The 15,712-nt window shown below is 45.7% G+C and overlaps 2 protein-coding genes across 5 annotated transcripts in view; one reads left to right on the top strand and one right to left on the bottom strand.

The window, feature by feature from the left end:
* Window positions 1–6,611, top strand: part of G6PD (glucose-6-phosphate dehydrogenase) — a 22,481-nt gene extending 15,870 nt beyond the window's left edge. For both annotated transcript variants that reach the window (XM_029608493.1, XM_029608484.1), the window contains 3 exons: window positions 4,520–4,596; window positions 5,121–5,213; window positions 5,713–6,611. In XM_029608493.1, coding sequence (XP_029464353.1) covers window positions 4,520–4,596; window positions 5,121–5,213; window positions 5,713–5,803 — 261 coding nt within the window. In that variant the 3' untranslated portion in view covers window positions 5,804–6,611. The remainder of the gene's footprint in view (window positions 1–4,519; window positions 4,597–5,120; window positions 5,214–5,712) is intronic.
* LOC115095150 (ceramide kinase-like) overlaps window positions 4,549–15,712 on the bottom strand; it is a 23,516-nt gene continuing 12,352 nt past the window's right edge. For all 3 annotated transcript variants that reach the window (XM_029608456.1, XM_029608464.1, XM_029608472.1), the window contains 10 exons: window positions 14,654–14,782; window positions 14,403–14,466; window positions 12,912–13,057; window positions 10,971–11,045; window positions 9,786–9,938; window positions 9,596–9,701; window positions 8,563–8,654; window positions 8,162–8,361; window positions 7,684–7,868; window positions 4,549–7,389 (listed from right to left, as the gene is read on the bottom strand). In XM_029608456.1, coding sequence (XP_029464316.1) covers window positions 7,314–7,389; window positions 7,684–7,868; window positions 8,162–8,361; window positions 8,563–8,654; window positions 9,596–9,701; window positions 9,786–9,938; window positions 10,971–11,045; window positions 12,912–13,057; window positions 14,403–14,466; window positions 14,654–14,782 — 1,226 coding nt within the window. In that variant the 3' untranslated portion in view covers window positions 4,549–7,313. The remainder of the gene's footprint in view (window positions 7,390–7,683; window positions 7,869–8,161; window positions 8,362–8,562; window positions 8,655–9,595; window positions 9,702–9,785; window positions 9,939–10,970; window positions 11,046–12,911; window positions 13,058–14,402; window positions 14,467–14,653; window positions 14,783–15,712) is intronic.

Raw genomic sequence — 15,712 nt, 5'->3', positions numbered from 1 at the left:
TTGCTCGAGAGACTCAGCTATTGTTTGTGTGGGCGGAGCATCATCTCGAGGGGATTGCAGCATTGCACATGGCAGGAGTGGACAACGTGCAGGCAGATGTCCTCAGCAGGCAGCATCTAGATCCCGGGGAGTGGAAACTGTCCCCAGAAGCCTGGAATCACATCTGTGCCAGGTGGGGTATTCCTCAGTTGAACCTAATGGCGACGCGAGGTAACTCAGACAACAAGAATTTTCAGTTGCAGGAGAGAGGCCGGCTCAGTAGGGCTGGATGCTCTGGTGTGCCCGTGGCCAACTGGGATTCTTCGGTATTTCCTCCTTTGTCACTCCTCTGTTGCATTTTGCGGCACATAGACACACCCAGGGACAGTGGTGCTGATAGCACCGCTGGTAGCACCGGAGTGTTTGCAACAACCATGGTTCGTAGCGATAGACGGACCTCTTCTGTTGGCTCATCTGACAGGATTGCTGCGTCAAAGACGCATATTTTCTGAGTGGGAGGATCGCTTTTGTCTCACTGCTTGGCTTTTGAGAGGCAGCAGTTGTGCCTGAAGGGATATTCAGAACCAGTAATTTCCACTCTGCTCCAAGTTCAGAGACCACCTACGTCTAGGGCGTATGTCAGGGTTTGGAAGGTGTTTGAGTCCTGGTGTATTCACCAGCAGCTGGATCCTCTGTCAGTAGGAGTACCTCACATTTTGTCCTTTTTTTACAGCAGGGCTTGTCCAAGGGCCTAGCCTATAGTTTGCTCCGGGTTCAGGTTTCTGCCTTGAGCTGTCTTAGGGGCAAATTGCGGGGCAGGTCATTGGCCTCTCATCCCGATGTAGTTTGCTTCCTGAAGGGGGTTAAGCATTTGCGGCCTCCGGTACTCCCTCCCTTCCTCAGTTGAGCACAGCGAGAGACCAGGTGGCTTCCATTTTGGAGCTGGGCTACCAGGGATCGTGGTCTTTAGTTTGCCTCTTCCCACCTCCTCCACCCCTTTCTCTCCTTCCTCAAAGGCTTTCCTATCTTAACAAGCTTCATTTTAAAAAAAACACGTTTTTGCTGTGCCTGTCTTGCTGCCTGTATTAAAGTTTAAAAAAAGGTCTTTCAGCCCCTTTGGTGTAGGCCTCCATTCACCGGCAAACTTTTTATTGATCTCGGGTGAGTTGAAGGCTGAGTTTTTAAATCTGTCTTTGAGGGGAGTGCTTAGGCAGGCAGGAATGGGTTCTTGAGCACAGGAAGAGAACTACCCTGTGTATAGCTTGTGGTTTGTGTCGGCAAGCAAGTGGGGGAAGCTCTGTCGTGCATGTGTGGAGAAGGAAGGTTAGCAGCAGGAGATGGTGGTGTGGTTGAGGCCTGCATCAGAGAGACAAGTGGCTCAGCTTGTTCCTGCCAGTGGGATTGCTGCAGTAGAAATAGTCATTTTGGATCCAAGCACAGAAAGAGAATTGGAGAGATCAGGACTCTGCTACCATCCTGTCTGGAGCTGGGTTTTCGGCAGTTCTTAGATATAGCGCTTGCTTTTCCTATATATACCTCCCTCTGCTTGGGCTTTGATTTTCCTCTGGGTTTTTGAGATATTTGCATCAGGCTTTCTGCATGGGACACAGTTCTGCTGTGGGACTTCCTGCCGCAGATGACTGTGGTAGTGGCAGCCGCATTGTGGAGAGAAGGAATTCTAGTTCATCCATATGCGGTTGATTTGTGCGAAGTGGGCTCAGGAGAGCGAGATAGCTATAATCAAGAGTTCATTTGTTAGAAGGGCTGGGAAATGAATTTTGCCCAGGGTAAGTTGCAGGCCTCTCAGATTCTGGAATACCGGGGACTCATTTCAGTGCAAAGATCAGTTGGCTACCGTTGGTAAGGCAGAGAATTCTGAAACTGAAAAGTCAAGTGAGATTGCCGTTGCAGCAGAGGGCTCCTGCAGTGTAGCTACCTCCAAGTTTTGGAGTCAGTGGCAGCACCCCTGGAACTAGTACCCAGGGCATGAGCCTATGAGACCCTTACAGAAGGCCTTACTATCCAGATGGTGTCCTCAGCCTCAGAATTATTTGAGAAGACGTTTGGTTCTAAATCGGGTAAAGTTTGGATTGGTGGTTAGTGACTAGGAATCTGGAGAATGCTGTAAAATTTGGACCCCTCTTCATGGATAACTGTGACAACAGATGCCAGTCTGTTAGGTTGGTACTCATTGTCAAGGTCTTGTAGTTCAGGGTACTTGGTCAACGGAAGAGGCCAAATGGTTCATCCCATTTATTTTATTTATTTATTTATTTAACTGTTTTTATATACCGACATTTGATCGAGATATCATATCTGTTCACATGGAACAATAAACTAATAAGGCAGGAGGACTGCTTATTTTACATTGAAACTAGGTAACTTACATTTGTACACATGGTCCCTACACAAATGTACACATTTGTGTAGGGACCAGAACAAACTGGCTCTCTTTCAGTTTTTTCCTCTTGAGGATCAGTCAGACAATGTGACAGTGTGTATAACTCAAGGAAGAACCAAACGTCTGCAGGTGGCAGAAGAGGCAGAGGGCGTCTTTTGGATTGGGCAGAAAGACACTTGAGCGATTTTGGCATCGCACATAGTTGGGGTGGAGAATGTACAAACAGATTTTCTCAGCCACAACTCCTAGATTTGGGAGAATGGGCTCTGTCGCAGGTGTTCTCACAGATTGTTCGCACGTGTGTGGGGGGCAGGGGGGGGGAGGGCGGTGCCAAAGTCAGACCTTATGTAGTGTTCCCTCTGAGTGACTAAGTGTGTGCAAATTTTTTTTCGTGTGGGCAACAATTTTTTTTTAACCCTGAGCTTGGGCATGTGAGGTGGGATCTGTCTCTGCTCTGTCAGCAGGATGGGTATGAGGCCCGGTCTATTTCTACTAGTTGTCAGGGCTGCACAGAAGTAAAACTTTTGTTTCATTTTGGGGGGGGGGGTTTCCCCATGAATTTCATTTTGTTTAATGTTTATTTTTTTATTTAGCTTAAAATAGACAACTGGGATTCTTCTGTATTTCCTCCTTTGTCACTCCTCGGTTGCATTTTGCGGCACATAGAGACACACCCAGGGACAGTGGTGCTGGGGCCAGGATCTTCCCTGTTACCCAATCCAGGGGGGAATCCAACAACAAAGCCCAGGCTGAAGCTTCAGCCTTGCGTAAGCCTAGGTTGCACTAGTTGCCACAACCTCTGGTTAGGCCCTATAGAAGGCCCAGATTTGGAGGCTCAGGCCCAGCTGCTGGAGCCTAGGTCTCATAGATCCTCAGTCTTCTTCCTTCAAATAACGAAGTCCGCTGGGGACGTGCCGGAGTAAATTAACTCTAGAGCATCCTCAGCAGAGGGTGTCATTTTGTTGTACAGCAGTTAATTGAACTGCTGTACATAAAAATGGTGCCTTCTGCTGAAGAAGATTCACTGGAATTAATGTAGTCCAGTGCATCCCCATTGGATGTCTTCATATGAAGAAAGAAGACCGCAGACCTATGACTTTGGCTTAAGCTAAGGCCCTGGGCCTTAGCTTAAGCCAAAGCCCAGGCATCAGGGCCTGGCCACCCAGCTGGGCCCTAAGATCAGATCTGAGCTTGGGCCCTAAGATCAGATCTGAGCTTGGGCCCTAAGATCAGATCTGAGCTTGGGCCCTAAGATCAGATCTGAGCTTGGGCCCTAAGATCAGATCTGAGCTTGGGCCCTAAGATCAGATCTGAGCTTGGGCCCTAAGATCAGATCTGAGCTTGGGCCCTAAGATCAGATCTGAGCTGGGCCCTAAGATCAGATCTGAGCTGGGCCCTAAGATCAGATCTGAGCTGGGCCCTAAGATCAGATCTGAGCTTGGGCCGAGTCCCAAGGATCAGGCCAAGCCTCAGTATTGTACCCAAGGCCCAGGCATCAGGACCCGGCATCTGAACTGGGTCCTGGTGTCTGGCTTGAGCGAAAGCACAGATGTCAGGCCTGGGCTTCTGGGCCCAGCCCTGGTGTCAGGCCTGGGCTTGGGCTGAGGACTGGGCCCTGGCATCAGGCCTGGGTTTAGGATTCCCAACGGATAAGATAAGTGGGTGTTGGGAAATATCCCAGGTCTGGTCTTTTGCTCTGGTCTCGGATAAGGCCCCAGCATTGGGCCAGGGCCTAGGCTGAGACCCCAGTGTCATGCTTGGGTGTAGGTCAGGGCCCCTGAAATAGGTCTCAGCCCTGTGTGAGGACCTGGCTTAGGGCCTAGGTGTAGGCCTGATGGGTGACTCTTTTTTTTTTTTCTGCTTTTCAAAACAAAATTCAGACGACATTTTGTCAGAATTTAAATTGTTCCATTTTGAAAACAACCTGAAACAAAATAGGAAATTTTCTCATTTCCTATTTTGTTTCTCCCAAATGCACATCCCTAGTTGCCAGCAATAACTTTGATTTCAACAAAGAAGGTGCTGAACATGAGTCTCTATTTTTCAGTTTATTCTAAATATTTGAACCCCTTCAGCATGAGCCTTTAGTTTGTGATGTACCCATATCAGTCACTCCCTGCCTTCTCACTTGTTATCTAGGACGTGAAACTTCCAGATGCCTACGAGCGTCTCATTCTAGATGTGTTCTGTGGCAGTCAGATGCACTTTGTACGCAGGTGAGTAACACCTATACTCTGGGCCTAGGAGGGCCTTAACCATGTCTCCTCTGGCCTTTATTTTTCATTCATTTCTAAAATTAGCATTTATCTATGGCAACTTTTATTTATTTATTTATTTGTGTTGGGGGGTTTTTTTGGGGGGGTGGGGGGGTGGTGTCCCCCCTTCTGCCCCAGATTGGCTTGGACTACTTGGGAGCACACAAGACCCTTATGTTCTTAAATGGTGTTGTACATAGACCCCTTTGATTTGTTAGGTGAAGGGAGTAGTTTGTAACAAATTGCAGCTTCAGGTGTCAAGAAACCAGGAATATTAGCAGAGAAAGGGATTTCAAGGCATCGCACAGGACTGCTCTGCAGATAACTGCCACACGAGGGCGTTTCTGCAACACTTTCTACAAGTCAGGGAAGGAATGAAGTCTGTGCTGTTCATGTTCTGCTGTGCACAATGTTACACTTAATGACTGGCAGGATCTCTGGCCTTTCGGGGAGCAGTAACCAGCCCCTGCTAACTTTATCCCCAGTGACGAGCTAAGAGAAGCTTGGAGGATATTCACCCCCCTCCTTCACAGGATCGAGTCTGAGAAAATAAAGCCCATCCCCTACATCTATGGCAGGTAAGCCCCCCTAACAGCCCAGTCTGTCTCTCACACATGCTGGAGGATTTCAGACCATGACAAAGTCTGGTGTGAGGTTTGTAGTGTAGATGATGGGGATCCGTTAATAAAAATAACAGAGGGGTTGGGAGGGTGAGGTATTTTGGTTGTGTTTGGTTTAGTTTATGTAGTCTGTCCCACATCTCCAGTGGGGGGGGAGGACAAGACTGTAGTAGGGATGTTATGTTGCTGTATTTACTGTTTACTAATGGTGTGGTATTGATGTCTTATATTGTGTGTGTGTGAGTGATGTTAGGCCAGTTGTAACACACATTGAATCTGCATCTATCCCAGAACAAAGGTGCAAGAAAACCAAAATTACAAGTGCACTAATATCCAAGAGAGAAGCACATACAGCTGGGATTTGGGTGATAGTAGGGCTGGATTTATATGCAGTGCATATTGTAATAGTGAATAACTTGGGAAGTAATTGTGAGACTTTTTTTTTTTTTTGTCTTAGCCGTGGACCAGCTGAGGCCGATGAGCTCATGAAAAGAGTTGGATTCCGCTATGAAGGGACCTATAAGTGGGTGAACCCTAACAAACTCTGAATTGCTGTGGAGAGCATGGGCCCTGTGGACTCCTGCAGGAACAGTCTTGGAGTCTGACTGGACTTGCCCCATTTTCCCTCTGCTGCGTGTTGCTGGCTGAGGCTCAGTTGCTGCACTTTCATTTGCAGGGAATGCTGATTGCTTCTCATGCTTTAAGTTTCTGCTGTTTTTGGATTAGCAGGCGCTTGTGCAATAGTGGCTTAAGAGTTGGGAAAACCTTTCCAAGTGGAGGGTGGGGTGAGGCTGAGAGTGGTAACGGATGTGGGTTGGTTGTTTTTGGTTTTTTTTAACTGAAGCCCTTTTGCTTGTCCATAGTAGGTGCAGTTTGGTCCTGGTATGGGGTTGCCTCTGCGGCTGCTTGCTGGCTTCTGAATCAACCCAAGTAGCTTCAGCCTATATTATGGTTTATATAGCTGTGTCCCGCTATGTCCAAAGATTTCATCCTACATTCCGGGCTGTCTAGGTGCATTAAATCCCCCTTCAGGCTCTGAGCTGTCAGCTGTACCCCTTCCCTTCCCTGGCCGCTGAGGGCCAAGCCGTGCAATGTCTCAAGGTGTGATTAATGCTTCAGTTTTAATTTCAGAACCAAAGTGATGTAAAGTAGGGAGGGTGTGGTACCTGCAGGGATTTCTAGTGGGGTGAGGGGCAATATTTCTAGCCCTGTTTCTATAGACTGTGGCCTTGATGAGCAAGGGATGGGCTAAGAGTTTTCTTTATAGGGTTAGAAAATAGTTAAAACATTCCAGCATTATTTTTTTGCACTACTTCTTACCTTTCTCAACTTTTGTTAATAAATAGTCTGATTGGATGTGTGGTTTTTTTTCCCCCTCTTGTATTTGTATTGAGAGAAAGTACTTTTGCCTGCTCTTGCAAGCAGCGTGTTCCTTCTCAGGCCATTAATCATGACTGGTAGCTGTACTGTTTGACCCACCTCTAAGCATGCACTGTTTGTCGCTGCAGCTCTACTTTATTCTAGCGCTGATTCCTTGAGGGAGGAAGGGGGGTAATAAAAAGAGACAGTGATGGTTACCCCTTTCCTTCTTTATTGGATGTATTATGCCGAGCTGAAAATGATTCACTCTCTACTCAGCAAGTCTTGGCTCCATGTGAGACTCCATGTGAGACAAGTTTGATGTAGGCTGGTTCGGTGCTACATCCACATCCCTGCAAGGGCCGATCCTGCTATCCTCTAAGTGCTCTGTCATGCCTAATGGATCCTTTAGTGAATAGGCATTTGCTCCATAGGAGCAAGACCACCTTCCCCCTCTTTCCAAGACATCTGGTACTTTCTATATTTTGGGGGAGGAGGTACAATGATAGGTTTATAGCATCCTAAAAACCTTTTCCAAAACCCATCAGTTTCAGCAAGAGTTTTAGACAGGAAAAGTCTTGTGTAAATCATTTCCTTCCAAAACAGTCTGTGTAAAGCAGGAGGGCCCTGGCTGCAGCCATCTAGGAAGGAAGGAAGGTGCTCTCTGTCCATTGATCCTGCCGCCAGGAAATCGGGGGCTTAGCAGCTGAAGAGTGAGGGCCGGTGTCCACCTTCAATTCCTCGGGCAAAGAGATTAATAAGCTGGCAGTGTACCCTGGTGAAAGAGGAAGGGTTGAGGGTTATTAAAAACACAAAGCAGTCCTGCCAGGTTCCTAGTGGAAGGAAGAAGGGCAGCTAGCTGTAGGCCTGTCCATTGAGAAAGCTTTTACTGCTTGGATCACAGTGTCCATGACCACTGGTCCCTGTAATTTTTGAAAGGGTACATATGCAAAAATGTTCTTTTGTGCAACTTTTTATAAACTTTGAGCCACTCGAATACAAAGGATTTCTTGGGCACAGTTTAGAGGGAACAGGGTGCATGAGCTGTAAGGGCAGTGTGGGGACGTACTTGATGCTGATATTAGCATGGTCCACGGTTTCGCCATCGCAGGTCCAGCAGCTGTGCATGGGTTGGTTACCGCACACCCTTGCGAAGCATCCTTTCTGGAGAAGGATGGAATTGGCTTCCTCCTCCTTTCTGGCTGTGAATTTCAGAGCCTTTATTCGATACACCTCCACAAAGGGCAGCGCAAACTGCAGGAGATAAGAGAGTTTTGTTTACGAAGTAAGGACTTCAGGTGCTGGGAGAGAAGAGAGGTGCTGTTATGATGATAGCAAACTCGGTTCCAAGGCAAACCTAGGAACAAGGAGGAAAATATTTATCTGAACACCTGCGTCCCACGTCTAACAGAGGACCAAGCACGGTACCGGACCATGCCAGATCCAACCTGCAACCTGGGTGGGTCAAATGGTCCTTAGCTGCCAGCACTTAGTACCAACTATGTTCTAGTCGCAGTTTCAATGCCTTCCAGCATTCTCCCTCCTACCTGATCTTTCTGGTTGGTGTGTCGGATCAAGTGTCTGAGAAACTGCAGCATGGAGCATTTTTTCACCAGGATCAGGTCTGCAGTGCCATCAGCCAGGTGAGCAGTGGGTGACAGCCCATCCGGACTCTTGGGGCATGCACTACACATGCCAGTCACATTAACAGCCACAAAAGAGCCTTCCACAGCTTGCCACTTGCTGTCTGTGGTGATGCAATGACAGAGGAAGATCAGGATTTGGAGTTTAGGCACGCTTCACAGTCAAGCAGTTTACAGTCTGGCCCAAATGTCCCTACTGCAAAAAGAGAGTCTGGGATGGGAGCGGCTGAAGCAAAGACAAGAGATACGGGAAGGTCTGTAATAGGAGTGGGAGTGACAGGGACAGTATGGCACAAGTATCTTACCATGGATGCTTTCTATATGTTCCAGCATTTTGTCCTGCAGCTCTTCACTTTCTTCTTTAAGCCTTGCTGATGACTCAGAACAGATGAGACATCTAAACACACAACAAGGAACAAGTAACTGCTTTTGCCACTGCTACTACCCCATGTCTTCAACTTAGGGAAGTACCTGGGCTTTATGGCTTGACATTGCAAGTCAGGTTACTGCTGTGCACCCAGCTGTTTTTGTAACCTACTTACAACGGGGCCGATGCACTTATGTGCGCTGAAAGCGGGCGCTGACTTTTCAGCACTCGCTCTTTTTTAACGCACGTATGGCACCCGCAAGGGGGGGGGGGGGCGCCGTGCAATATTCAAATTAGGGGGTCGTGCTAGGAAGGAGGCGCTAGAGTTGCTTGCGCGACCTTAGCGCCTCCTTCCTAATGTGACCCGCGCCAGTAATGAAAACAGCCGCCGAGTTTACTGGCAGACGGCCGGTTATGAAAACCGACACCAAGTTTACTGGCAGTCTGCCGCGTTATTTTATTTACTTAAAAAAAATACAGAAAAGCAGTCTTTTCTGCTTTTCTGTACTTCTTTTCAATGCGCTCAGCTATTAACGCCTGCGCCGGGCAGGCGTTAATATCTGAGCGATAAATGTGCATCTGAGACACACATTTATCTTTTTGCATGCGGCGTGAATGAGTAATAGGCTCATTCACATGCATTTGCATGTGATAAGCGCCACCTCATTCACTCCGCGTCGGACGTGCGCTAAATAGGCGCTAATCCCCCTATTGCATTAGCGCCTATTTATCCGGCGTCCGACTGTGGGTTAAATAGTGCGCTCGCCTGAGCGCACTGTATTGCATCGGCCCCACTGTCTCCTGTCCACTTCCAAAGTTGGCATGGGAGGTGACTAGCTATGGCTCTGAAGTATAAATGTAACCCGAGAGGAGGCTGCAGGCTAAGCCTCTGCAAGCTGAGCACACAGTCACCTATAGGCTGTGCCTGTAGTACAAGCAAGCTCTAGCCAGAGAAGAGAGAGCAGTTGTACCCTGTCCTGCAGCGCATCTGGTCCCTGGGATCGGACTGTGGATTCTCTGCTAGCTGAAACTCCACTCTCCCCTCGTAGCTCCTGTTACTTAGAACCATCTTAAAGCCTGCAGGGAGGGAGGAAGGCAAACATGTTTAAAAGGAACCAGCAGCTGTTTGGGCATAACACAAAGGAAGTCACAAGACCAAACCTGAATAATTGTATCTCAAAGGACCCATCCAGCGGTGCTGGTCACTGTCGGCCAGAACATCCCCATAGAATCCGTAACCGATGAGGGAAACGGAGTATTTTATTAGCGTGCCTTCATGATGAACGGCACAGACATCCAGAGGCTGAGTGTCACCTGAGAACAGAAGCAGAAATGTTACATCGAGTACAGACACTCGGACCCAAACTGTCCAGCCGGCAGCAGATGTGAAGAGTAGACTAAACAAAGTTACAATTCAAGGAGTTAAATTTTGATGAAGAACTGCCTGACAGCTTACGTGGCAACTGTAATTAAAACTGTTGTTTCCAGGTACCTGCATTACATCCGTCACTGAGATCACTTTTAGAGAAACAGGATTTACAGCTTTTAATACATTCTCTAGTTCTTACCAGAACAGACTATTAGAATAGCTGTTCAAGGGATGTCCCTTATCTTTATTCAAGTGTTGCAAAACTGATTTGTGGACAATCAGGCTACATTGGCTGCACATGACATGTAGAGTTTAACTTAAGATGTTATGTTTTAGATTTTAAATCATTTTGTATCAGGGACCTTTGCTCTGGAACTCTATCCCTCCTGACACACACACATAATCTAATTATTTTAAATACCTACAAAATAATTAAAACATTACTCAAACAGGACTATGAGAGTTAGAATTAACTCTGGTATATACATAATTTTTGATAGTAGAAGGAAATAATAAGCAGAGGAACTGGTAGAATGAGAGGGCTATAGGTTCATTTTAGAACTATTCTTATTTTAACCTTATGTTTTAGGGATGAATTATTTATTGTATGTATGTTTTAGCTAAGTATGTCATTTGATTGTAAACTACTTTGATTTTATTTGTAGACAGGTGATATAAAAAGAAAAATAAACTAATGTATTAGCCACAGGGATCTCTTAGCATGGACAGAGCCTGTCACTCAGTTATGGACACATGAGGAAGCACCAAGACTCTCTCAGGATGAAATCAGTCTCTGCTCTGAACATGGAGTGGATCTCTCAAATCATTACAGGAAGGGAGACAGAAAACAGGAAAGAATTGACTTGCTCCATGGAAAGGATATTCATTTTTCATGCACAGTAAAATGAATTTCCTGTTGTATTCAATGTGTAAGTGCTGCCAAAGATGTCAGTGCACTAAAGGACTGGAAAACTTACCTACAATGATATGAAGAGCAGAAGTAATGGGATCATTGGTACCCACTGTGGCGAAGCAAATACAATCTGTTGAACCTGCGACACCGAAACAAGCCACTGTGAGAGACCTACACAGCCTCACTCACTAAGAGACATATACACAGCCTTACATATACAGACAGACCTAAACCATCCTTACACACAGTAAGAGCACTAAACACAGTGGGGGTCTATATTCAAATCCTACTTAGCCAGATAGGTCAGGTTTATCCAGCTAAGTGACTGCCGCTGAATATCCAGCTACACTACGTAGCCAGATAAGTCACTTATCCGGCTAGCTGGCCAGATAAGTAGTGATATTGAGCCTTTTCCGGTTAAATTAACTGGTCTAAAGTTAGCCAGGTAAGCTTATCTGGTCATATTAAGTTATCCAGACAAGTCTTATCCAGCTACCTTACAGAGCTGTCTACACTCTCACACTGACCTAGACTCCCTATTTCTCAGCATATTTCATCCCAGAGCAGATGTAGAGGTGTTGACTCTTATCTCCCAGCTCTGTGAGAAGCTGTATAAACGTATGTCTTCTGAAGAGACCACCCTCACACCTTGTCCCCCCCGAGACAAATAGTAATGACTGCACTGTGTTATATGGCTACCAGCTCCTTCCAAAGCATGGCAGGAGATACGACTGACATCTATCAGTCAAGTCCATTGGTGTCAGCTCTTTTCTGAAAACCATGTTTACCTATGTACTTGACCATATCCAATATCCCTGTACTGAACAGGGGAAAAGGGATGTTCAAAGAGCTTCTTTGAGGGAGTTTTCTTCTTTAATGGCACTCATGTGAATTTGATTATTCCAGGTATCTACTAGAACCAAAAGCATTATCACAGTTTAATCATTCCTTTACTGGTAGGAAACACAGTCGCCAAGTTTCCAGTATATTAAGTAGAGCCTCCACTCCTTGTTGAAGGTGCACCATGACAAGTGAATTTTCATCCTGCTTCTACTTCAGTTCTGATACTACTTTGCCCTGGTTTAAGCACATCTGAACTGTCAGGCCACTGTAGCATTTGAAAAAAAAAAAATGGAGTAAATTTTCCTCAAATTCATAGAAGAGTGTTTTTAACATCTGAGGAGGAGATGTTACTTTTTATGGCCAGTGTAGCTCTTCATCAAATGTAATGATGGTAAAGCTGAGGTTTGCATGCAAGTTGGCTTGTAAAGACTGTATGGCACATGATGCTTTATGCTTTCGAAAACCACTGATGATAATGTTGGGCCTATACTAAAGTAAGGTTTTTTCCTGTGTGTATGTTGGGGTTTTCCTCACTGTTAACTGTGGAACCATGGTGAATAAGTGTTTCAGACAGAATGCCAATAAGGTAGTGTGGAGACTGAATGCAAGCAAGCATTTTGTGTCTCTTGTCCTTAGTTTGTGTTGAGATCAGGTCCTACACATGCTCAGTAGAGTTTCTCCATGTTTATACTAAAAGGTGACCAATATCATCCAAGTGACTTTGCATGTTCAAAAAAAAAAGGATAATTAGGTTCATGCATAGGGAAATATAGTAGTTAATACATGCCATGGGTCTGATAAGGGAAGAACTGAAATGCTACATTATACATTCATTAACACCCATACAGCCTCCTGCACAAACTTGGCTCAAGCTATGATTTTTCTTTCCTTACCAGCCTGTCCTATTAGCTATTTGCCACAGCCTCCTTTCAGGCATCAAATTAGGTGAATCAAGCCTATAGTGAAAGCTCATTACTCACATTGGTGCACATACTGAGAGATAACACATCCATGCACACACACTGGGAAACTGATACACACATTCTATCACATGTGAGACAGACACCATGACATACACCCCATCAAAATATCTCATTCTACTCTGAGAAACTGTCTCTCAACACACACATACACATCACATCCTCATGCTCTTTCTGCCCACCTGCTGGAATGATCCCTATCCGAAGTGAGGATGACACCAGAGTTGCATTTTCGCTGTTCTCAGATATTCCTGCCTCCTTCTGAGTTCGACCAATCAGCCCATGCATTAGCTCGCTGAACATTCCATCCCCACCAACGCACACGAGCCTGAGATGGGGGAGGAAAGAGGGAATCTGGGTAATGTAGTCATCCGCCATTATTCGCATTTCCAAGAATAACTCAGCAGGATAATCTTTCTGAGCCTGCCCAGTTCCTTCATGATAAAAAGTAGCCCACCTAGATGCAACCTCTGTGAGTACCTTTGTACTTGCAGATATAGGCAATTTTCAAAGAAAAGCCACGCACAGTATTTCTTTGAAAATTCACTCATGAGCACAAAAGTCCCTATGGACTTTGGGAAACGTTTACACACAGATTTGAAATGCACTACTGCGTATGCGTTCTTTACTCCCTTAACCTAGACATGGCCGTAGGAATGCTTCTTGCGGACTTCCAGTTGTCTTAAAGGACCTCAATTTTCTGCCAGCCCATTCACCTTTTAGAAGACAGTCTGTCCTAAGCTAATTAATGTGTATCTTTCTTTCTTTTTTGTTCACATTTACACACCATCTATCCCTAAAGGCCCAAGGTGCTATGTATGAGTAGTAGACTCCTATCTGTAAGCATTATCTAAGCAATCACTCGAGCCCACTATTTTATTCTTGCTGTCTGTGATGACAGTATTAGCACTCTACGACAACAATTCGCAAAGCAATTTCTGCAGAATTTCTCTCTCTCAATGTGGTTAAAAGTCCACAATGCATGGACTTTTATCCATGCTAGGAGGCGGCCTTCCCGGGGACAAGGAAAAGCATGCATGTTTGAACTGTACACTCTTACTTTGCCAGCAGAATTCTTTTCATAGAAAACGCAGGTACAAGTGACCCTGAGAATGTGATATGCCCTGTCACTTGCAAAGTGAAAAGATCTGCATACTTCCATTTTGGGAACTGGTGCAAAGCCTACAGCTAAAAGGTATGTGTGATCTTCATCCCAGGTGAGAAAATCTAAAAATTGCTCCCAATGTATTCCAAGTGTCAAGAAGTGCCTGATCTGGAGTAGCTATTACTAACAGGGCAGAAAATGTCAGGAAATACTCAGTCTAAGGTGTATGTTACTAAAGGGCCAGGAAACCTCTGTACCCTGGCACACTTTCGGCCTATTGCCGTTCTGTCTTCTTTCGCACTCAGCTTTTGCAGAAGGCAGAATGCCTCAGCCCTGCAGTTTGCAGCTAGCAAGGCCCAGCCCGAGCCTCCTGCAGTGGTCTAATGAAGGTGGAGTTTCTTGTGGTCCCAGGTATGCCCCAGACACAAGAGGCAGGCATGGAACCAGTCTGTCCCCACTTGAGAATTATTGCTGAATGCCAGGCTGGGCTCTTCTGTGCCAAAGGATCATGCTCAGCACCACCCACCCCCCTCATACACACGCACGTCAGGCAAGGAAGACCTCTTACCCATCCAAGCCCTCCAGATCCCCTTCCAGGATGTGGTCTCGTGCCTGGTTGGCTCGCGTTGTTTCTGATTCAAATCAAAAAGCAGGTGGTCAAAAGAGGAGGGAATGGAGTCACTGCCCCCTCACCTCAAGAAGAGAGACACACAAGGGAAGGAGAGGAGCTATTAGGAACATGGAAAGAGAGATGCAGCATGCTAAGAAAGGTCAAGGAGAGCATTTCATCTCCTCAGGTGCCAGAAGAGGAAGCTTTACCAACAACTGTGCTCTTAATGCCAGCGAGTTCGAAGAGCGGGGCGATCCTGGTCTGGAAAATCTTCCTGGCCTGCCTTTTGCCTCCAAAGGGATTGATAAAGATAAGAAGATTCTTGGGCCGGCATTTACCTGGGAGAAAGAGAGATTCTCTATGTAATAGCTTATAAAATATACTTAGTAAGAAATGTCAAATGTCCCTCTCACCCGGCATCCTGTCTCCGACAATGGCATGCATCGGGCGCATGGAGAAGGAGTATTGGAAACTGCTCAAAGATAAAGGAGCCCTTACAATTCCTGGAGACATTTCATTACAGTTTAGCAGCGTCTTAGTAGATTGTGAGACTTTACAAAGGATTGACAACAAAAAAAAAAAACCAAAGATGTTGTAGTACATGAGTTTTCTAGCCTTCTTGAGATGCCAGTACTAATTTTATTACTCCTAGAACAGCTTTATAGTCTGAATTATCCCTAACATAATATGTCTGAGCAGCAGGGTCTGGAGATCTGGGAAGAGGCCCAGCTCCCTCATCTCCACGGACCTCAGTGCCACTCCCCTCTTAAATACCAGCATTACCCATTATAATTCTTCAAAGGGTGACCCATCCTCCACTAAACCAGGACTGTTTTCTGACAATTTTAATGTAAAATTACTGTTTTCTGATTTTAACATTGAAAATAATAAAAAAGTGAATATGGCCTGGGAAAAGTCTGTGCACCCTTTTCTGCAGCAGCTCCTTTGGCAGAAATAGCAGCTTCCCAGCGTTTCCTTTCTAGTCTTGCTTCTGGAATTCTTTCCCATTCTTCCTTGCAGAACTGTTCCAGCTCAGTCATTTTTATTTATTTATTTATTTATTTATTTGAGTCTTCTATACCGATATTAGTAAAGACATCATATCGGTTTACATTGAACTAAAGAGCGGAAAATTACAAATAACAGGGGAGGGGGGGGATAGGATACAATCGAACCAAAGGAATGGTTCTTAAGTCTCCTGCATGTACTCCCCACAGATTTTCAATAAAATCCAAGTCTGGGGACTGTGAAAGCCATTCCAGAAGCTT

The sequence above is a fragment of the Rhinatrema bivittatum genome, chromosome 1, assembly GCF_901001135.1.
Source record: "Rhinatrema bivittatum chromosome 1, aRhiBiv1.1, whole genome shotgun sequence".
NCBI lineage: Eukaryota > Metazoa > Chordata > Amphibia > Gymnophiona > Rhinatrematidae > Rhinatrema > Rhinatrema bivittatum.
The sequence above is the reverse complement of the archived record's forward strand: the minus strand, read 5'-3'. Positions and strand labels throughout refer to the sequence as shown.